At 46.1% G+C, this 23,847-nt stretch overlaps 1 protein-coding gene across 6 annotated transcripts in view; it reads left to right on the forward strand.

Annotated features, from left to right (window-relative positions):
* Positions 1-23,847, forward strand: part of LOC125455499 (autophagy-related protein 2 homolog B-like) — a 127,117-nt gene that overhangs the window by 68,309 nt on the left and 34,961 nt on the right. For 4 of the 6 annotated variants that reach the window (XM_059648896.1, XM_059648899.1, XM_059648898.1 and 1 more), the window contains 10 exons: positions 1,000-1,106; positions 2,983-3,075; positions 3,163-3,233; positions 8,807-8,883; positions 8,972-9,142; positions 10,507-10,657; positions 11,195-11,403; positions 12,233-12,459; positions 14,905-15,037; positions 20,420-20,614. In XM_059648896.1, the coding sequence (XP_059504879.1) occupies positions 1,000-1,106; positions 2,983-3,075; positions 3,163-3,233; positions 8,807-8,883; positions 8,972-9,142; positions 10,507-10,657; positions 11,195-11,403; positions 12,233-12,459; positions 14,905-15,037; positions 20,420-20,614 (1,434 nt within the window). The remainder of the gene's footprint in view (positions 1-999; positions 1,107-2,982; positions 3,076-3,162; positions 3,234-8,806; positions 8,884-8,971; positions 9,143-10,506; positions 10,658-11,194; positions 11,404-12,232; positions 12,460-14,904; positions 15,038-20,419; positions 20,615-23,847) is intronic. The other 2 variants (XM_059648900.1, XM_059648902.1) reach the window with 1 other exon arrangement.

Genomic DNA, 23,847 nt, shown 5'->3' on the forward strand with positions numbered 1-23,847 from the left:
GATGCTGAAATAGAACTTAGCTGGTGAAGGGAGAACTTGCATGACTTCTGCACTCTCTTTCCAGGTGTAAGCAGAGCCATGAAAAGCCAGTTTTTTTTTGTTGCATTTGTTGCCCTTTGAGAGCTCTGCCTTCTGCATATTGCTCTGTGTGGTTGAGTGTACCTGAGCCATCATTGGGATTCAGTGCTGTGGGTATAACTGAGGTTCTTTATTCAAGGAAGACTAAGTATGTCCTGTTTCTGAGTGGTTCTTTCATTTTCAAGCTCTAGTCTCCAAAGTATTGGTCATAAGGGCCGTCTCTTGACCTCTTTGCTTCCGAGAGGGACGTAGAAAGTAGGAGCAGGCCTAGATCATTTGGCCACTTGAGCTTCCTTTGCCATTCAGATGGATCATGGCTGATTTTCACCTTGACACAGTTTTCCCACACTGTACCCCTATCCCTTAATATCATCAAATGTCACACAATCCCTCTGTAGAATAGTTAAAAATATTTCAGCTGTCTATTTCACTAACTTCACATAATGTAAAAAGTCTCTTGCTAGGAACTCTTTGTTTTAGAAAGAGCAATGAAGTTCCAGCACTTGTTTCCATACTTTGTCAAGACACAGAAGGAAACACAAGTATCCTGTTTCTGCCAGTGCTGCTCTGACATTCCAAAAAAGAACAGATTGGTTTCTGCCAACTTGCAACTGGCTTCTACTCAGCACTTGGCCAGAAGTCGGTGTCAGCAGTAGGAACTCAGGAGACCAGAAGGGAAATGGCCTCTTACTGATGCTGTATTTGTCACCGTCTTAGAGTTAGAATGTTCCCTTGGTTCATGAACCCAACTAGTTCTGATCTGATTAGATCATTCATTTGTATTTGAGAAGGGGCTGTGTGGTCAATGTAAACTTGACATTATGCTGTTAATTTAGCCTTGTGACCATGCTAGATTACATTGGGTTCAGAACCTGTTTAATGAACCACTGTTGGATTAATTGCTTTCTTCCCTTCCCACAGTTTGTGGATTTCCTGAATATTGCTGATGAACCAGTTTTGGGTTATGCTCACCCAGCAAATGAAACCACCTTCCACCTGCATCTCTGGAGCTGTGCCCTGGATTACAGGTAAACACCTCCTTAAGACATAGGAGCAGAAATTAGGCATTTGGGCCATTGAGTCTGCTCCATCATGCAATCATGGCTGATAAGTTCCTCAATCCAACTGTCCTGCTTTCTCCCCATAACCCTTGATCCCCTTGATAATCAAGAGCCTATCTATCTCAGTCTTAAATGTACTCAATGACCTGGCCTTCTCAGCCTTCTGTGGCGATGAGTTCCACAGATTCACCACCTTTTGGCTGAAGAAATTTCTCTTTATTGCAGTTTTAGAACCATAACTTCACTCTAAGGCTGTGCGCACAGGGTCCTAGTCTCTCCTGTTAGTGGAAGCACTTCTCCATTTCCGCTCTATCTAGACCAATGTGTATTCTGTAAGTTTCAATTAGATCCCCCCTCATCATTCTAAACTCCAATGAGTGTAGTCCCAGAGTCCTCAAACGTTCCTCACATGTTAAGCTTTCTATTCCTGAGACCATTCTTGCGAACCTCCTCTGAAGCTGGTGCAGGGCCAGTACATCCTTCCTGAGATATGGGGCCCAAAACTGCACACAATACTCTAAATGTGGCCTGACCAGAGCCTTATAGAGCCTCAGTAGCACATCCCTGCTTTTATATTCAACTCCTCTTAAAATAAATGTCAACATTGCATTTGCCTTCCTGATTACTGACTCAACCTACAAGTTTACCTTGAGAGAATCCTGGACTAGAACTCCCAAGTCTCTTTGCACTTCAGACTTCTGAAGTTCCTCCCCATCTAGAAAATAGTCCATGCTTTTATTCTTCTTTGCAGCACAAGATTTCTCACTATTTATTCTGTTGAATACATTATTATGGGGATGTGCAACAAGACTGAATATAGAGTGAAACCTTCACACACTTACATGAAACTCTCCTGGATCAGATACAGCATGAGGTTAAATACAGCATAAAAGTCTGTACGTTGCTCCCATCAAACATACTCAGAGTAGGTACAGCACAGGATTAAATACAGGCTAAAACTCCCTTTATAATGCAGTGACAAACATGTACAGCACAAGTTAGGGTTCACATTCCTACAAGTTTTTGCACCAGCCTTGGTAAAACTGGTACCTGTCCATTAGCACCATCATCATTGATTGCACATGTGGGTGTATCCCGGTAACCCTATGCACTGAGTAGGAAGTCATGGTAAGAAAGAGTAAGGTCAGTTTTTGCCAGTTATACCTCTAAAGAGGCTTCTTCAGCAAAGGTTCTATCAGGTTCCCTGTCCCAGGAGTAAGGCCTGGAACTGAATTAATGTCATACTCAGAATTTCAGGTGGTTGTTCTTTTGGAATTGATGAGCTGAAGTTTCAAACGATGAACTTGGATGAAGCCGAAAGCGTAGGAAAGAAAATAGGGTGGTTGATGTCATGCGGGAGTTTTGAAAGTCTTGAAAGGAGGATGAATGACTGATATATCCTTTACTCATTCACAGGAGGAGGGCATTGCTGGCCAGGCAGCACTTAACTGCCCTCTGGGCAATAAAATTCAACCATATCGCTGTGGGTCCGGAGTCACGTGTAGGCCAGACCAGGTCAGGATGGCAGTTCCCTTCCCTAAAGGACATTAGCGAACCAGATGGGTTTTTTCTGACAATCGACAATGGCTTCATGGTCATCATTAGATTTAACCCCATTCTAGATATTTTTTGAATCCAAGTTCCAACATTTGCCATGGCAGAGTTGGACCCCAGATTCCCAGAACATTATCTGGGTCTCTGGATTAATAGCCCTGCAATAATACCAGTAGGCCATCGCCTCCCCATCCCGACGTTTGACTGTTTTGAAGACCTGAGAAAGAATGAGTTGGAGTAGCTGATGTAGTTGACACCTAAAATATGTGTGAATATGTCTGTTTTATAGGCCGCAGTATTTACCAGTGCGAGCACTAGTCACTGTTGAAACCTTCACAATATCTAGTAACATTGTTCTGGACAAGTATTGTTCCACACTCAGGTAAGGATTGACTCCATTGAGATATAATAACCACTTCCTCTTTCTGCCAGTTACCTATTGTAATAAAAACTCTCTTTCATTTTCCAGAATTATTATCGATGATGCTGCATTGTACTTGTCTGAAAAATGTAATCTATCTGCAGTAAATTTAAAGAAAGGTGAGATTGTGTTTATATCTAGCATGAAAGGGGATGTGTTCAGTCACCTAAGGTACTAAAGGGAAAGGGTCTTCACATAGAAGGGGGACCCATACCCCAGCAAGAGTCAGCCTTTTTCCCAGGAGACCATAAGGCCATAACATTTATGAACACAATCAGGCCATTTGGCCCATCAAGTTTTCTCTACCATTTGATCATGGTTGATCTATTTCTCAACCCTGTTCTGCTGCCTTCTTCTTGTAACCCTTCATCCCCTTACTAATCAAGAACCCATGTGCTTCTGTCTTAAATACACTCGTAAGACCATGAGACATAGGATCAGAAATTAGGCCATTCGGCCCACCAAGTCTCTCCGCCATTCAGTCATGGCTGACAAGTTCCTCAACCCATCCTCCTGCTTTCTCCCTGTAACCCTTGATCCCCTTAATAATCAAGAACTTATCTATCTCAGTCTTAAATGTACTCAATGACTGGGCCTTCTCAGCCTTCTGTGACGATGAGTTCCGCAGATTCATCACCTTTTGACTGAAGAAATTTCTCTTTATTGCAGTTTTAGAACCATAACTTCGCTCTGAGGCTGTGGCCTCAGGTACTAGTCTCTCCTGTTAGTAGAAACATCTTTTCCATTTCCACTCTGTCCAGACCTCTTAATATTTTGTAAGTTTCAATGAGATCTCCCCTCATCCTTCTAGACAAAATGCATTACCACAGACTTTTCCCCCATTGTATTCTATTTGCCCTGTCTTTGCCCACTCTCCTAGCATGTACAAGTCCTCCTGCAGCCTCCCCGTTTCCTCAACACTGCCAGTCATAGAGTCACAGAGTAATACAACATGGAAACAGCCGTTCAGCCTAAACTGCTCCATGCTGATCATGGTGCCCACTAAGCTAATTCCAGTTGCCCACATTTCATCCATATCCCTCTAAACCCTTCCCATCCATGTGCCTAGCTATTGTACCTGCCTCAACCACTTTCTCTGGCAGCCCGTTCTGTATATACACCATTTTCTGTGTGAAAAGGTTGCCCCTGAGGTCCATCTTAAATTTTTCCCCTCTCACATTAAACCTATGCCCTCTAGTTTCCAATTCCCCATTCCTGGGGAAAAGACTGCATGTATTCATCTTATCTATACCCCTTATGATTTTATATACACCTCAATAAGGTCACCCCTCATTCTCATAGGTTTCAGGGAATAAAGTCCTATCCTGGCCAAGTTCTCCCAATAACTCAGGTATACTAGTCCTGGCAACGTCCTCGTAAATCTTCTTTGCATACTTTCCAGTTTAACTATGTCGTTCCTACAACAGGGTGACCAAAACTGTACACAATACTCCAAGTGTGCCCTCACCAACGACTTTGTAAAATAACATCCCAACTCCTATACTCAGTGCTTTGAGCAATGAAGGCCAGCATGCTAAATGCCTTCTTCACTACCCTGATAACAAAGTGTGGGGCTGGATGAACACAGCAGTTTAGTAGGTAGGAAATGGAGGTACGGCTTGAGGTGGGAGGAGGGGATAGGTGAGAGAAAGAACAGGTTAGCAGGCGGGGTGAGCATCAGTGTGGATTTCACCAGCTTTAAAATCTACCCCCCCACCCCCCCCTCCACTGCCTCCCAAAACCAGCCCAGTTTGACCCCGCCTGCCTAACCTGTTCTTCCTCTCACCTATCCCCTCCTCCCACCTCAAGCCACACCTCCATTTCCTACCTACTAACTTCATCCCGCCCCCTTGACCTGTCTGTCCCCCCTGGACTGACCTATCCCCACCCATTCTCTCCTTTGCACCTATCTTCTCCTCCATCTATCTTCAGTCCGCCTCCCCTCCTCCCTATTTATTTCAGAATCATCTCCCCATCCCCCTTTTCTGATGAAGGGTCTATGCCCGAAACGCCATCTTTTGTGCTCCTAAGATGCTGCTTGGCCTGCTGTGTTCATCCAGCTCCACACTTTGTTATCTTGGATTTTCCAGCATCTGCAGTTCTCATTATATCTGACCCCTTCTTCACTACCCTGTCTACTTGTGACGCCACTTTGAACGAACCATGTACTTGTACTTGTAGGTCCCCCTGTTCCACAAAATTGCTCCGGACCTTACCATTTACTGTATAAGCCTTACCTTGGAGTGACTTCCCAAAGTGCAACACCTCACACTTATCTGCATTGAATCGCATTTGCCAGTCCTCAGCCCACTTCCCCATCTGATCAATATCCCTCTGTAATTTTTGATAACCTTCCTCGCTATCAACAATACCTTCTAATTTTGTAGATTCCACAAACTGACTAATCATGCCTTATACATCCACATCCAGATCATTTATGTAAATATTAAATAACAAAGATCCCCACACTGACCCCTGTGGCAGACCACTAGTCACAGGCCTCCAGATAGAGAAACATCCTTCAACCATCACCCTCTGCTCCGTACCATTCAGCCAGTTGTGAATCCAATTAGCTTGCTGTCCCTGGATCTCATGCGACCTAACCTTTGTGACTAGCTTGCCATGCAGGACCTTGTCAAAGGTCTTGCTAAAGTCCATACAGACAATATCTGCTGCCCTACCCTCGGCCATCCTCTTGGTTACCTCTTCGAATAACTCAAAGATTCGTCAGACATGACTTCCTGCGTGCAAATCCCTGATCAGATCTTGACTATCCAAATGTTGGTTGATCCTGGCCCTCAGTATCTTCTCCAATAACTTGCCTACCACTGATGTCAGGCTTACTGGCCTGTAGTTCCCTGGCTTGTCTTTGCTAACTTTCTCAAACAGTGGACCAACATGAGCCACCTTCCAGTCTTCCGGAACTTCATCAGTAGCTAAAGATGAAGCAAAAATCTCTTCAAGAGCCTCTGCAATTTCTTCCATAGCTTCCCATAATGTCCAAGGATGGACTTGATCAGGCCCAAAGGATTTACCCAACTCAACATGCTTTAAGGCTGAAAACACTTCCTCTGTGGTAATGTGTATGCAATCCAGAACATCCCCACTTGTTCATCCACTTCACCAACACCTTCCACCCCAACCTTCAGTTCACCTGGGACATCTCCAGCACATCCCTCACCTTCCTGGACCTCTCAGTCTCCATCTCAGGCAAACAGCTTGTAACTGATGTCCATTTCAAGCCCACCGACTCCCACAGCTACCTAGAATACACCTCCTCCCACCCACCCTCCTGCAAAAATTCCATCCCCTATTCCCAATTCCTCCGCCTCCGCCGCATCTGCTCCCACGATAAGACATTCCACTCCCGCACGTCCCAGATGTCCAAGTTCTTTAAGGACCGCAACTTTCCACCCACAGTGTTCGAGAACGCCCTTGACCGCGTCTCCCGTATTTCCCGCAACACATCCCTCACACCCCGCCCCCGCCACAACCGCCCAAAGAGGATCCCCCTCGTTCTCACACACCAACCTACCAACCTCCGGATACAACGCATCATCCTCCGACACTTCCGCCATTTACAATCCGACCCCACCACCCAAGACATTTTTCCATCCCCTCCCCTGTCTGCTTTCCGGAGAGACCACTCTCTCCGTGACTCCCTTGTTCGCTCCACACTGCCCTCCAACCCCACCACACCCGGCACCTTCCCCTGCAACCGCAGGAAATGCTACACTTGTCCCCACACCTCCTCCCTCACCCCTATCCCAGGCCCCAAGATGACATTCCACATTAAGCAGAGGTTCACCTGCACATCTGCCAATGTGGTATACTGCATCCACTGTACCCGGTGTGGCTTCCTCTACATTGGGGAAACCAAGCGGAGGCTTGGGGACCGCTTTGCAGAACACCTCCGCTCAGTTCGCAACAAACAACTGCACCTCCCAGTCGCAAACCATTTCCACTCCCCCTCCCATTCTCTAGATGACATGTCCATCATGGGCCTCCTGCACTGCCACAATGATGCCACCCGAAGGTTGCAGGAACAGCAACTCATATTCCGCCTGGGAACCCTGCAGCCATATGGTATCAATGTGGACTTCACCAGTTTCAAAATCTCCCCTTCCCCTACTGCATCCCTAAACCAGCCCAGTTCGTCCCCTCCCCCCACTGCACCACACAACCAGCCCAGCTCTTCCCCCTCCCACCCACTGCATCCCAAAACCAGTCCAACCTGTCTCTGCCTCCCTAACCTGCTCTTCCTCTCACCCATCCCTTCCTCCCACCCCAAGCCGCACCCCCAGCTACCTACTAACCTCATCCCACCTCCTTGACCTGTCCGTCTTCCCTGGACTGACCTATCCCCTCCCTACCTCCCCACCTATACTCTCTCCACCTATCTTCTTTACTCTCCATCTTCGGTCCGCCTCCCCCTCTCTCCCTATTTATTCCAGTTCCCTCTCCCCATCCCCCTCTCTGATGAAGGGTCTACGCCCGAAACGTCAGCTTTTGTGCTCCTGAGATGCTGCTTGGCCTGCTGTGTTCATCCAGCCTCACATTTTATGATCCCCACTTGTTTCCCTTATTTCCTAAGCATCTGTGATTCTCTCCTTTGTAAACCCTGAGGAGAAATATTCATTTTTTAAAAATCCCCCATTTCCTGTGGTTCCACACATAGACGACCATGCTGATCTTTAAGGGGACCTACTCTCTCCCTCGCCACCCTTTTACTCCTAACATAGCTATAGACCCTCTTGGGATTTGCTTTAACCTTATCTTTAGTCTGATCCATCTCATGTTTTTGCTCTTTTGCTTTCCCTCATAAGAGTGCTCGTACACATTTTATCGTCATCTAGGGACCCACGAGCTTGAGACCTTAAACCCAATGTATGCCTTCTTCTTTTTCCTGACCAGAGCCTCAACATGCCTCATCAGCCAGGAATCTCTAAGCCTGCCAGCTTTTCCCTTCACCCCAACATGGATGTACTCTCCCTGGACTCTTGATAAGACACTTCTACAAGTTTCCCTTTTGACAGTCATTCCTTTTCCTTCGAACAGACTCACCCCATCGTCTTCTGCTAGATCCTGCCTAATGGCCCCAAGTTGTCCCTGCTCCAGTTTAGCACCTTAATCTGCGGACCTGTCTTATCCTTCTCCATAGCCAGGTTGAAACTGAGAGAGTTACGATCACTGGACTCAAAATGCTCTCCGGCTGACACTTCAGTCACTTGCCCTGCCTTGTTCCCTAAGAGGAGGTCCAGTGTTACACCCTCCCGAGTAGGGCTGTCCTTCCTGCTACTTTTGTGTCATCTGCAAACTTAGCAACAATGCCCTCAGTTGCTTTGTCCAAATCATCTCAACACTGACCCTTGCGGAACTCCACAAGTCATGGATGCCATCCTGAAAAAAAAACCCTTGATCCATACTCTCTCTGCCTTTTGCCAGTTAGCTGATCCCCTCTCTGTGCCAGTATCTTGCCCCTAACTCCACTCCATGGCTTTTATCTAATTTAGCAGCCTCCTGAGCAGTACATTGAGAGAAGTGGGGGGACAGGCATGAAGACCACAGGGAAATTGGTCGTTGATAGATTTCTGTTGACTTTTACAGCTTTTTATTGAGTAAGTGTCCGTGTCTTACTTTGAAAGACAAAATCTGTTCATCAGGTTCAATCAGTGCAAATTATTTATTTCAGATTATGTGCGTGTCTTGGACATGGGGTTACTGGAATTTCGAATAACTGCGTCAAAGCAGACTCCAGAAGCAGAGCTGGTGAGGGAGATTTTAGGCATTTTGATTGTTCCTGTGTCAGATTGTTCAGACAGATTGGGTTCTGCAATGAACTTTACCGCTCTGTCAGTTTCAGCCTCGGTTTGAACTTCAGTGTGCTAGTGATGTCATCCATATCCGGACCTGTTCTGATTCTTGTGCTGCCCTCATGAATCTCATCCAGTATGTGGCGAGTTATGGAGACTTACATCCTCCCAGCAAATTCCAGGCTGCTCCAGGAACAGCAGCTCAGAGAAGCAGGGTAATCAAAATATATTTACAATAATTCCTTTTAATTCATTCATGAGGTTTGGAATTGCTATCTAAGTCAGAATTTATTATCCATCCCTCTTCAAGCTTTTGAGAAAGCTAGCTTATTCATAGGAATCTAGCTGATATTGTTATGACAGACGAGTCACATCCCAGACTGAAGATAACAAAATGTGGAGCTGGATGAACACGGCAGGCCAAGCAGTATCTTAGGAGCACAAAAGCTGACGTTTCGGGCCTAGGCCTGAAACGTCAACTTTTGTGCTCCTGAGATGCTGCTTGTCCTGCTGTGTTCATCCAGCTCCACACTTTGTTATCTTGGATTCTCCAGCATCTGCAGTTCCATCCCAAGCTGAAACCTGGTTTGATAAATTAGAATTTCTTTTGGTTTTTTTTATTGCCCATTCTGAGTTGCCCATGAGAAGGTGGTTGTGAGCTGCCTTCTTGAACTGCGACAGTACATTTGGTGTCGGTGCACAATGCTACTGGGGATGGAGTTCCAGTATTTTGACCAAGCAGCAATGAAGGAGTAACGATATACTTCTAAAATTAGGATGATGAGTAATTTTGGAGGGAAGCTTGCAACTGGCGGTGTTCCTGTGAATCTTTCCTTTGTCCTACTTGATGGAAGTAGTCATGTGTTTGTATGGAACCTTGGTAAATTTCTGCAGTGCCTCTTATAGATTGTACACACTGCTGACTCTGAGCGTTAGTGGCAATCTTCAATGGAAGTCTCCATTGTTGACGTTTCCATTGTTGACGTTTCAATGGAGGAAATGTTACTGATGAAAAGCTGAAGATGGCTGGGCCTAGCACGTTATCCTCAGGAACTCCTGGCCTCAGATGAGTGACATCAACAACCTTGACTGTCTTCTTATGTGCTACGTATGACTGCAACTAGTGGAGAGTTTTCCCTGACTTCCACTAACTCTAGTTTTGCTCGGAATGCTGATGTCATCTTGGTCAAAAACAACCTTGTTGTCAAAAGCTGCCTCTTTCACCTCACCTCTGGAATTTAGCTCTTTTAAACACCGGGGCCAGGAGCTGACTGACTCTGGCATAATTCAAACTGGTTGTCAGTGAGCAGATCCAATGTGTGTCTGTAAAGGCATAGAGCCAACAGAAGAATGATTACAGAGTCATTGATTGCAGTGTACAACAGACCCAGACATGAGATGAGGAAACCTCCAGTGTGGTCAAAGTTTGGGAACTGCAAGTCCACTGTTACCTGTTCTCTTTCACTGCCCTCATCCCCCACCTGTAAAGCACACTTGCCCCATATCACATTGGCAAAGGTTTACTGAGGTGTCATTCTGTTGCTGTGATGGATTAACTATAGCCATGTCTCCTACTCAGGCTGGTTCAGGTGACAGTGCTCCTCGCCGAACCTCCGGCCTTGCTGAAGCTGAGCAGAAGCTCCTACGGGACCTGATGATCGATGCGATGGAAGAGATGGATATCCCACCATCTTCACCTCCTACTACTCAAGTCTCACAGCAGTCAAATGGTGAGCAGAGGAAGCAGATGTCTCAAATGAAAATCTGAGAGTGCTAATCATTAAACAGGAAGGCCAATGGGCCTGTACTGTGCTGTAATGTTCTATGTTCTAGCTGCTGGGTTTAGTCAGCTGTAAACTGATGTCTTTTATGATACTTCTTATAACTTACCTCTTTAACTTGCTCTCTTTGTAACATCTTCCAAACCCACAAACACTTGAGATCTTTCTCTTACTCCAGTTCTGACTCATTGTATATCTTCAGTTAGCCACACGTGCAGTCACTTGCCCTTGCTCTGCAATTCCCTTCCTAAATCCCCTACATCTTACCCCTTAAAACTGGCCCCATGGATCAGTTAGCTATCCTCATATCTCCTCACGTGCCTGTATGAAACTTTGTTGGAAACACATGTGTACAATGTCTTGTTTTACTATTTTAATAACGATCATCTGAAACAAAGACCAGTCATCTTATCTTGACCTTTTTTTAAATCTTTCAAGGTAGTACAGAAAAGATGAATTTCATTGATCTCCTTTCCCCACCTTTAGGGATCTATGATGACCTCATTCAAGAGCGCGAGCCAACTCGGTCTGATCTGTTCCTCTTCCCTGATGAGAGTGGAAGTTCTTCACAGGAGCAGAGCCCAAGTTCCACCATGATCTTTCCTGAGCATCATGCAGTCTACCCCTCCTTCCCCAGCGAGCAACCTGAGAGTGAGGACTTCTGTATCCTAGAAGCACCAAAGATGGCAATCATGGTAAGTGGTGAAAGAGAGAAAAACTCGCTGAGAGGAGCTCCTGATATGTAAAGGAAAATCTAAAGTATGCTACCAGACCTGCTGAGTTTTTCCAGCAAATTCTGTTTTGTTTTGTTTTGTTTCAGATTTCCAGCATCTTCAGTTCATTTTTATGTACAGTTCCAGAAAACCACTCACTATCACCTACTCAAGGCCAATTAAGAGTGGGCAAGAAAATGCCGACATAGCCAGCTCACATCTCGTGAGCAAATGTTTGAAACAGGTGGCTGCCACAGTTCTCTATTTTGACCCAACAATGGCGGCACGTTGAAAATGCTTAATTGATTGTACAACCCTTTGCAACATCCTGAACTTATTGAAATACAAGACCTTCCTAACTGACATCAGCTTGAGCAGCTATAGGGGGGAAATCCTGCAGTTGAGGTTGGGGTTTGGGGTGGGGTTGGGGGGCAGGAATCCACAGTAGTATTCATGTTTCTGATGACCATGAAGTAACGCCAGCTGAAATTTATTTCATTCATTCATGGAACATGGGTGTTGCTGTCTGGACCAGCTTTTAGTGCCTATCCCTAGTTGCGCTTTAGAAGGTGGGGGTGAGCTGCCTTGAATCACTGCAGTTCATGTACTGTAGGTAGACCCGCAATGCCCCTGAGGGAGGGTATTTCAGGATTTTGACTTGGAAGCGCTGAAGGTTCGGCGATATATTTCCAAGTCTCAATGTTGGCTGGCTTGGACGACAGCTTGCAGGTGGTGGTGTTACCATGTATCTGCTACCTATCTAGATGAAAATGCCCAAAGATTTTAAAGGAGTGCTTTGTCTTTCTGGCAGAGAGAGACTGAGCCTGTAGTGAGGATGTTGAATTCTGGACCGATCCTCATCAAAGATGACTACTTCACACAACCAGTCAAGAAGCTGGACACTAGCAAATCACCACTGCACCTTCCAGTCCCTGAGATCCGATATGTAGTGAAGGAGATCTCAGTTGTCTGGCATCTGTATGGAGGAAGGGACTTTGGAACTGCCCTCTCTACACGTTCTCCCATGAAAAGCATAACGTATGTTTCTTATCATTGCTTTTGCTTGATCGTGTTTAATGTGTTGGTAGCTTTGTGAAAGTCATACTAGACCAACGTGATTTAAGTTTTGAAATTATCATGGGCTCAAACTCCTATCAGCAGTGATAGGTCTGTATCCACTTGTGATTCAACACTGAAAGTGATCTCTCCAAATTTTGAATTCCACAACATTTTACAGGAGTAGAATTATTTTTGATTATTTGCACAATTCAAAGGAAGAAAAATACTGACCAGAATTACCCCAAGCTTGAAATTCTAGTGGCAGCTCTAAAACATTAAAAAAACATTAACAGCTATAGTGGTCCGATCTGATAGTGGGATCGAAATGACCAATGTCTGAAAGACCTACTCCCATAACCCCTGTCTAGCTAGCCCACATCATCAATATTCTGTTGATATCCAATTAAAATCCGAATGTCAGTAAGCCGTTGGATTGACCCCAGTCAAGCTCCAATCCACACAGCAGCCATCATTGTCTCTTTGTTGCAGACTGTATGATTTATATGTATTTTAAATATCATCTAAGTTTAGACTTTTGAATTCTGATTTAATAATGTGAGATTTTTCAGTTTCTGAAGAATTTATTGATTAACTTGAAGGTATTTCTGTAGCCATCATGATTTCTTTAAAAACTACTTGAAGGACTTGCTTTTAGAACTGACACATTTCAATTTACTTTGGAAGTAGTGTACGGTGGAGCAAGATAAACAATTATGCAGCAAGATTTCTGTTAGGACATCAGGGTTTCTTTGGGAAACTGAAGAAATTTTCTTAAAGCTTAAGGAAAACACCTATAAGCTTGAAAATGATTATTATTATTAGTTCTAGGCAGACTTTAGATGAAAATGGATATTTAAAGCAAGGGCAGACATTCGAATGCATCATCACCATCATGAGGACTTGTGATCTGCCGGAGGTTATCTAGAGTCACCAAAGCTGCCGCGTGAGCCCGGATTGGTTTTTCTCAAGATCTAACTACGAGCTTTTTAACTGCAGCAGCTTTAATATACGCTATTGGAGCTGGAATTACCGCAGCTGCTGGCACCAGACTTGCCCTCCAATAGATAATAAAATGTGAGGCTGGATGAACACAGCAGGCCAAGCAGCATCTCAGGAGCACAAAAGCTGACGTTTCGGGCCTAGACCCTTCTGAAGGGTCTAGGCCCGAAACGTCAGCTTTTGTGCTCCTGAGATGTTGCTTGGCCTGCTGTGTTCATCCAGCCTCACATTTTATTATCTTGGAATCTCCAGCATCTGCAGTTCCCATTATCTCTTGCCCTCCAATAGATCCTCGATAAAGGATTTAAAGTGTACTCATTCCAATTACAGGGCCCTGAAAGAGCCGAGCAGCACAGTGACCCAGTGGTTAGCGCTGCTGCCCCTCAGCGCCTGGGACCCAGGTTCAGTTTCAACTGTCCGTGTGGAGTTTGCACGTTCTCCCCGTGTCTGTGTGGATTTTCTCCGATCTCCTGCCACAGTCCAAAGATGTGCAGGCATATGGATTGGCCACAGTAAATTGCCCGTAGTGTTCAGCGATGTGTAGATTAGGTGGGTTATAGGGGGATGGGATGCTCGTGGATTTGTTGGGCTGAAGAGCCTGTTTGCACACTGCAGGAATTCTATGATAAAGCAATACCCCAGGGAAGTAAGGAATTTAGTAATAGTCTCAAGACCAGAAGTGTTTGAGTAAAACGCTGCAGTTGTTATTTGAAATGGAGAACGTTTCAGATATATGAAAGTTCCAGGAAAATGCTACCTAATTTTCCACACTGGATGTTGAAGTCACAGTTAAATTAAGCCTAATGAGGTGTGACAGAAAGATTTTGTTTTCTGCTGTGAGTACTGTGCAAGAGTTGCTTTCAGAATCCGTAAAGAAGTTTCCTTTTGGGATTAATGGGAGTGTATGTTACCATGTCTTTTAAGCAAGTCATTTGGTTTATTCTGTTTTTTTTGTCAGTAAACTTCTGTTCTATTGTTTAAAACTAATCTCATGTTTCAGTGAGAGACCGCCTTGTTAAAACCAACACAAAACAAAAACAAAAATTGTGATCTACCAAGCCAGATTTAAATTTGGGCTTTGACCTGTTCAAAAATGAGATCAGCTGGAATCAGAACAGTGTCTTTCAAAATAAAATATGAAATAAATAATTGGTGAATTGTGTTGAGGCAACATATGTTGAACATATGCTAGTTCACTGCTCTTTTAAGTATGTCTGTTTCCTGAAGGTTGAGGGAGATGACTTTGATTTGGAGTCCTGAAAGGAATTGGTTCAAATTGGGGATGTTAGTCTTAATTTTGTGAGGCAAAATCTAGTTGTTTTGGAGTAGCACTGTGCCACAATGCTTCTGTTTTAAACCATCATTAATACCGAAGAAAAATACAGCAATGCTGATTGAAGTACATATTGACTGGTTTCTTAATAGATCTCAATCTTCCTCCAGCTCCTCTCAAGGCTCACCGTCTCAGTCATCCTCCCGCCACAGCCGTTCTGCCTGTCGTATTCAGGGTGGACCTGGGAGGAACCATGATGTGCTGATGGAGATTCAGTTCAGCAAGGTATTAGTATCATTCAGCTTCGGACCTGTATGCGCTGTTCTTCGGTGCTGCTGCTGCTGTTATAAAAACTGAAAGTTTTTGAAACACTTGTATGTTGCATTATGCGTCACATAGAGTCACAGAGATATACAGCATAGAAGCTGACCCTTCGGTCCAACTCCACCATGCCAACCAGATATCCTAAATTAATCTCGTCCCATTTGCCAACATTTGGCCCATATCCCTCTAAACCCTTCCTATTCATATATCCATCCAGATGCCTTTTATATGTTGTAATTGTAAGTCTGTCCCTATCGTTTTAAACCTATACCCTCTAGTTTTGGACTCCCCTACCCTGGTGAAAAGACCTTGACTATTCACCCTATCCATGCCTGTTATGATTTTATAAACCTCTATAACGTCACCTTGCAGCCTCCGACACTCCTGGTAAAATAGCCCCAGGCTATTCAGCCTCCCCTGAAGCTCAAACCCTCCAACCCTGGCAACATCCTTGTCAATCTTTTCTGAACCCTTTCAAGTTTCACAACCTCCTTCCTAAATCAGGGAGACCAAAATTGCAGGCAGTATTCCAAAAGTGGTCTATCGAATGTCGTGTACATCTGCAGCATGTCCTCTGAACTTCTACACTCAATGGCCTGACAAATAAATGCAAGCATACTGACTGCCTTCTTCACTATCCTATCTACCTGTGGCTGGACTGTCAGGGAATTATGAACCTGCACTCCAACGTCTCTTTCTGTTGCAACCCTCCCCGTGAGCTTACCATTAAGTGTGTATGTCCTGCCCTGACTTTCCTTTCCAAAATGCAGGACCTCACATTTATCGAAATTAAACTCCACGTGCCACTCTTTGGCCCATTGATCCTGTTGTGCTCTGAGATAATCTTCTTTGCTGTCTACTATACCTCCAATTTTAGTGTCATCTACAAATTTACTCACCATACCTCCTATGTCCACATCAAGATCACTTACATAAATGAGAAAAAGCATTGGACCCAGCACTGATCCTAGTGGCACACCTCTGGTCACAGGCCTTCTGTCGCCCACACCTGACATTGACGGAACCCCGCCCATGGCCGACGACCTCATCGCTCCGCCCACAACCTCCACAGCCAGCAACCCCAGAGGAGACAGCTACACTGAGCCCTGCCGCATCTTCACCATCCTCCCAGACCTCCCCCTGACTGAGGGCGAACGGTCAGTCCTCCGCAAGGGGCTCACCGTTGTCTCCCTCCACCCACACACAAACGAATACCAGTCACGTTTGGACATTCAGCAGTTCTTCCACCGCCTCCGCCTCCACGCTTACTTCTCTAAGCATGAGCCTAACCCTCCCTCCACTGACCCCATCACCCGCCTCCAACACACCCCCTCCTCGTGGACACCACCCCCAGGCCTCCTACCCTCCCCCAACCACTTCATCTCCAACTGCCATCGAGATATCAATCACCTCAACCTCTCCACCCCTTTCACTCACTCCAATCTCTCTCCTGAGGAATGTGCAGCCCTCCGCTCCCACCACTCCAATCCCAACGTCACCATCAAACCCGCAGACAAGGGTGGCGCAGTGGTAGTATGGCGCACTGACCTTGACATTGCTGAGGCCAGACACCACCTCCCACCGCCCCCTGGATCATTACCCCACCCCCGAGCACCAAACCATCATCTCCAACACCATCCACAACCTCATCACCTCAGGTGACCTCCCACCCACAGCCTCCAACCTTACTGTTCCTCAACCCCGCACGGCCTGCTCCTGTCTCCTTCCCAAAATCCACAAACCCGCCTGCCCTGGTCAACCCATTGTCTCCGCCTGCTCCTGCCCCACTGAACTCATCTCCACCTATCTGGACTCCATTTTAACCCCCTTGGTCCTGGAACTCCCTACCTACGTCCGTGACACCACCCACGCCCTCCACCTCCTCCAGAACTTCCAACTCACTGGCCCCCAACACCTAATTTTCACTATGGACGTCCAGTCCCTATACACCTGCATTCCTCATGTCCCGCAGACCCGACCAGTCCCCCTCCACTGACACCCTCGTCCGCCTAGCTGAACTCGTCCTCACCCTCAACAACTTCTCTTTCGATTCCTTCTACCTCCTACAGACAAAGGGGGTGGCCATGGGTACCCACATGGGCCCACGCTATGCCTGCCTCTTTGTAGGTTACGTGGAACAGTTCCTCTTCCGCACCTACACAGGCCTCAAACCTCACCTCTTCCTCCGTTACATTGATGACTGTATCAGCGCCGCCTCTTGCTCCCAAGAGGAGCTCGAACAGTTCATCCACTTCACCAACACCTTCCACCCCAACCTCAAGTTCACCTGGACCATGTCCAACACATCCCTCACCTTCCTGGATTCTCTGTCTCCATCTCAGGTAACCACATAGAAACTGATGTCCATTTCAAGCCCACCGACTCCCACAGCTACCTAGAATTCACCTCCTCCCACTCACTTTCCTGCAAAAATTCCATACCCCATTCCCAATTCCTTCACCTTTGCTGCATCTGCTCCCAGGATGAGGCATTCCCCTTGTACATCCCAGATGTTCTCGTTCTTCAAGCACTGCAACTTTCCCCCGCAGTGGTTGAGAACGCCCTCGACTGTGTCTCCTGCATTTCCTGCAACACATCCCTCACACGCTGCCCCTGCAATAATCACCAAAAGCGAACCCCCCTCGTCCTTACATACCACCCCACCAACCTCCGGATACAACGCATCATCCTCCAACACCTCCGCCATTTACAATCCGACCCCACCACCAAAGACGTTTTTCCATCCCCACCCTTGTCTGCCTTCCGGAGAGACCACACTCTCTGGGACTCCCTTGTCCGTTTCACACTCCCCTCCAACCCCACCACACCCGGCACCTTCCCCCGCAACCGCAGGAAGTGCTACACTTGCCCTCACACCTCCTCCCTCACCCCTATCCCAGGCCCCAAGATAACTTTCTACATCAAGCAGATGTTCACCTGCACATCTGACAATGTGGTATACTGTATCCACTGTACCCGTTGTGGCTACCTCTACATTGGGGAAACCAAGCGGAGGCTTGGGGACCGCTTTGCAGAACACCTATGCTTGGTTCGCAATAAACAACTGCACCTCCCAGTCGCGAACCATTTCAACTCCCCCTCCCATTCCTTAGACAACATGTCCATCCTGGGCCTCCCGTAGTACCATAATGATGCCAACTAAAGGTTGCAGGAACAGCACCTCATATTCCACTTGGGAACCCTGCAGCCCCATGGTACCAATGTTGATTTGACAAGCTTCAAAATCTCCCCTCCCCCCACTGCATCACAAAACCAGCCCAGCTCGTCCCCGCTCCCGAATTTGTTCTTTCTCTCACCTACCCCCTCCTCCCACCTCAAGCCGCACCTCCATTTCCTACCTACTAACCTCATCCCGCCTCCTTGTCCGTTCTCCCCAGACTGACCTAACCCATCCCTACCTCCCCACTTATACTCTCCTCTCCAACTATCTTCTCCTCTCTCCATTTTCGGTCCGCCTCCCCCTCTCTCCCTATTTATTTCAGAACCCTGTCCCCATTCCCCTTTTCTGATGAAGGGTCTAGGCCCGAAACGTCAGCTTTTGTGCTCCTAAGATGGTGCTTGGCCTACTGTGTTCATCCAGCCCCACGCTTTGTTATCTCCACCACCCACCTCTGTCTTCTATCTTTGAGCCATTTTATATCCAAATAGCTAGTCCTCTCTGTTTTCTGTGTGATCTAACCTTACTAACCAGTCTACCATGAGGAACATCGTCAAATGCCTTACTGAAGTCCATACACATCATGTTCACCACTCTGCTATCATCAACCCTCTTCATTAGTTCTTCCAAAAACTCAATCAAGTTAGTGAGATACGATTTCCCATGCACAAAGCAATTTTGACTATCTCTAATTAGTCCTTGCCTTTCCAAGTACATGTAAATCCTGTCCCTCAGGATTCCCTCCAACAACCTGTTCACCACTGATGTCGGGCTCACCGTCTATAGTTCCCTGGCTTTTCCTTACCACTTTTCTTAAATATTGACACCATGCTAGCCAAACTACAGTTTTCCAACACCACACCTGTGGCTGTCGATGATACAAATATCTCTGCTAGGCTCCTTGCTATCTCTTCCTTAGCTTCCCATGGAATTCTACAGTACACCTTTCAGGTTCCCAGGAATTTATCCACCTTTGTGTTTTAAGAATTTCAGTACCACCTCCTCTGTAATGTGGATATTTTTCAATATGTTACTATTTATTTCCCCACGTTTCTTCCATATCCTTCGCCACAGTAAACACTGATGCGAAATACTTGTTTAGTATCTTGCCCCATCTCCTGCAGTTCCACACATAGGTGGCCCTGCTGACCCGGGGGAGACAATGGCCAAGTGGTATTATTTCTAGATTGTTAATCTAGAGACCAAACTGAAATTCTGGGTTCGAATCCTGCCATGGCAGATGGTTGCATTTGAATTCAATGAAAAATATCTGGAATTAAGAATCTAGTGATGACTATGAATCCATTGCCAACTGTTGGGAAACCCCATCTGGTTCACTAATATCCTTTAGGGATGGAAACTGCTGTCCTTACCTCGTCTGGCCTCCATGTGACGTCAGACCCACAGAATGTGGTTAACTGCCCTCTGGCCAATTAAGGATGGGCAATAAATGCTGCCTAGCCAGCGACACTCGCATCCCATCAATGAAATAAAGGTTGGGGGGGGGCGCGTGGGGAAACAATGATATAGCAGATATAGCCCTCATTTTAATGTCTCATCTGAAAGATGAGGTTTCTCTAGACAGCACTCCCTCAGAATTGCACTAACAGTATCAACCTGAATTTTTTTGCTCCATTCTCGAGTGATATTTGAACCCACAATCTTCATTCTGACTGAGACACTGGCTCCTACCACTAAGCCAAACTTGACAGCTTTTATCTTGGAGTTCATTTTATATATTTGTCACTCTATTGATAAATATTCCCCTGATATCAGGCCTAAATTTATATTTTACTAGTCTTCATGTATTTCTTTGCTCTCTTCTTTACATCTGAGATAATATTCTGGATTTACTTTCCTTGTTCTTCTAAGAATGTACTGAACCTTATTTTCAAACTGAAAAGTTTCTCCAAGTGATTTCTCAAATCTCAGGTCCGGATGCTTTCAGCTTCATCACAAACCTTTAAGATGTCACACCAATTTCCCAATGCATGAAAGTGCCAGTATTTGATTTATCACTCCATCCATGCAACGTGTGCTACAATTTAATTAAGTGTTTTTGCTTGATTTTAGTTCAGTAGCAATCCTTTCAAATGAACGACCTTTCAGTTTAGTTTGAAATTGGTTTACCATTTGATGTCAGATAACATATTTTCTTTTGAAAGGTGAAATTTCAGCACGAAGTGTACCCTCAGACAGGTTATGATGAAGATTCAAGTTCAGCAGAGCATCCCATTTCACGACAAGTCTTCATTGTTCAAGATCTTGAAATCAGAGACCGTCTTGCCACATCCCAGATGAACAAATTCCTCTACTTGTATTCGAGCAAAGAGTTCCCAAGAAAGGCTCATTCTAATATGGTGAGGTCCAGTTTTGGAAGGAGGAAAGTGAATTAAAAAACTAGTGGGGTGAGGTGTCCTTCGAATGCTTCAGCAGCTCATCTACCTAAACCACTTGGTGTTGGTTGGAAGTGTTATAAATGGAGCTCAACGAAAGGGTGCAGTGAATATTGTCTCTGTCAGAATTGTTTAAAGCAGTTAATCCTTGGAGTACAGTGCAGGTTCACCAGAAGAATAGCAGGGCTGTTTTCAAAGTCTAGACTTTTATTCCGTGAGTTTAAAAGTTAAGTCTGATCCAACTGAAGTGTTAAAAGAATTTGTGGGTGGAGCAGTTTTGATGGGCCAAATTTTCTCTTAATTTTTCCTCAAGTGATTAGCTAATGAAAAGCACCTGCCTGTATACATATTTTAATCAACCTGGTCAGATGTGTTACAGTACGCCTCTTGAACAAGTGGCCCAATGATAGGGGCAGTAACTGAGGATGCAGAAATATCTTAACAATGTGGAACATATTCCAGATTTAACCGGTGCTTTCATGGGAGAGTCACTGCCTAAAGGAACTGTACTCCTCAGTCAGGTTTTTAAAAAAACAATAACTGCACTGCATAAGTGATCATTGGAACTCCAGAACACACAGTGACACACAGAATAAAAGGGAATCCATTCAGTTCCTCAAACCTACTGTGCTCTATAATGAGATCAACTCCATTTAATCAGCTTTTCTCCTTATCCTTTGAAACTTTTAACATAGAAATATAGAGAACAGCAGCAGGAATAGGCCATTCACTTCCTCAAGCCTGTAAGCCAATTAGTATGATCGTTGAGCTCAATACCCTAATTAGCTTCTCCCACATCCTTTGATCCCTTTAGCCACAAAAACTATCTCTCATTCCTTCCTGAGAGCACACAATGTTTTGGCCTTGATAACAAGGTGTGGAGCTGGATGAACACAGCAGGCTAAGCAGCATCTTAGGAGCAGGAAGCTGCCATTTCAGGCCTAGACCCTTCATCAGAAATGGGGGAGGGGAAGAGGGTTCTGAAATAAATAGAGAGAGAGGGGGAGGTGGATCGAAGATGGACAGAGGAGACGTTAGTTGGAGAGGAGACAGACCAATCAAAGAGGTGGGGATGGAGCCAGTAAAGGTGAGTGTAGGTTGGGAGATAGGGAGGAGATAGGTCAGTCCAGGGAGGACGGACAGGTCAAGGGGGTGGGATGAGGCTACTAGGTAGGAAATGGGGGTGTGACTTGAGGTGGGACGAGGGGATAGGTGAGAGGAAGAACAGGTTAGGGAGGCAGGGACGAGCTGGGCTGGTTTTGGGATGTGGTGGGGGGAGGGGAGATTTTGAAGCTTGTGAAATCCACATTGATACCGTTGGGCTGCAGGATTCCCAAGCGGAATATGAGTTGCTGTTCCTGCAACCTTCGGGTGGCATCATAGTGGCACTGCAGGAGGCCCGGGATAGACATGTTTGAGTAATGGGAGGGGGAGTTGTAATGGTTTGCGACTGGGAGGTGCAGTTGTTTATTGCCAACCGAGCGTAGGTGTTCTGCAAAGCGGTCCCCAAGCTTCTGCTTAGTCTCCCCGATGTAGAGGGAGCCACAACGGGTACGCAGGTGCAGTGTACCACATTAGCAGATGTGCAGGTGAACATCTGCTTGGTGTAGAAAGTCTTCTTGGGGCCTGGGATGGGGGCGAGGGAGGAGGTGTGGGGGCAGGTAAAGCGGTTACAGGGGAAAGTGCCAGGTGTGGTGGGCTGGAGGGGAGTGTGGAGCGGACTAGGGAGTCATGGAGAGAGTGGTCCCTTTGGAAGGCAGACAAGGGTGGGGTGGGAAGGGAAAAATGTCTTGATTTTTGCTACCCTTTGTGTGGAAACGGTGACCGATAGAAATATGAATATGTGTACTGCGGCTGTTCGAGAAGGCAGCTCACCACTTTTCTCAAGAGCAACATAGGATGGGCAATAAAATGGTGGCCAGCCAGTGACTCCCAGATTCCATGAGGTGAATAAAGAAAACAATAGTACCGCCCACCATGTCTTTGCTTACCATCGAGCCATTCTAAACTAATGCAACATGCTTGCACATGACCTGTTATCCTCTATTCACTGCCTATTCATGTGTCAGTCTAAATGCCTCTTAAATGTTGCTGTCATATCTGCTTCTACTCTCTCTGCAAGCACCTACCAGCCTCTGTGTGAAAAAAACCTATCTTGGACATTTTTAACTTTTCCCCCTCTCACCTTAAACTTAGCGACCCCCCCCCCCCCCCCCCCTCCCCACCCCCTAGTATTTGACATTTCCCACCCTGGAAAAAAGACTCTGACTACCCACCTAATCCATCCCTCTTATAATTTTACGTACTTATATAAGAAATTCCTCCTTGGTATGTGAACAGCACTGATATGGCCAGGATTTGTTGCCTATCCTTAATTGCCCCTGAGCCACTGTGGTGAGCAGCCTAGAATTGAGTACTTGCTCAGACATTTCAGAATCAGCTGCATTGCTGTGGAACTGGAGTCATATGTAGGCCAGACCAGTAAGGACAGCAGAATTCCTTCCCTTAGGCATGTTAGTGAACTGTTGAATTTTTATGGCAAAGTGTGGAGCTGGATGAACACAGCAGGCCAAGCAGCATCTCAGGAGCACAAAAGCTGACGTTTCGGGCCTAGACCCTTCATCAGAGAGGGGGATGGGGTGAGGGTTCTGGAATAAATAGGGAGAGAGGGGGAGACGGACCGAAGATGGAGAGAGAAGAAGACAGGTGGAGAGGAGAGTATAGGAGGGGAGGTAGGGAAGACGGACAGGTCAAGGAGGTGGGATGAGGTTAGTAGGTAGGAGATGGAGGTGCAGCTTGGGGTGGGAGGAAGGGATGGGTGAGAGGAAGAACAGGTTAGGGAGGCAGAGACAGGCTGGACTGGTTTTGGGATGCAGTGGGTGGGGGGGAAGAGCTGGGCTGGTTTTGGGATGCGGTGGGGGAAGGGGAGATTTTGAAGCTGGTGAAGTCCACATTGATACCATTGGGCTGCAGGGTTCCCAAGCGGAAAATGAGTTGCTGTTCCTGCAACCTTCGGGTGGCATCATTGTGGCACTGCATGAAGCCCATGATGGACATGTCATCTGAAGAATGGGAGGGGGAGTGGAAATGGTTTGCGACTGGGAGGTGCAGTTGCTTATTGCGAACCGAGCGGAGGTGTTCTGCAAAGCGGTCCCCAAGCCTCCACTTGGTTTCCCCAATGTAGAGGAAGCCACACC

Source organism: Stegostoma tigrinum, chromosome 10 (genome assembly GCF_030684315.1).
Source record: "Stegostoma tigrinum isolate sSteTig4 chromosome 10, sSteTig4.hap1, whole genome shotgun sequence".
NCBI lineage: Eukaryota > Metazoa > Chordata > Chondrichthyes > Orectolobiformes > Stegostomatidae > Stegostoma > Stegostoma tigrinum.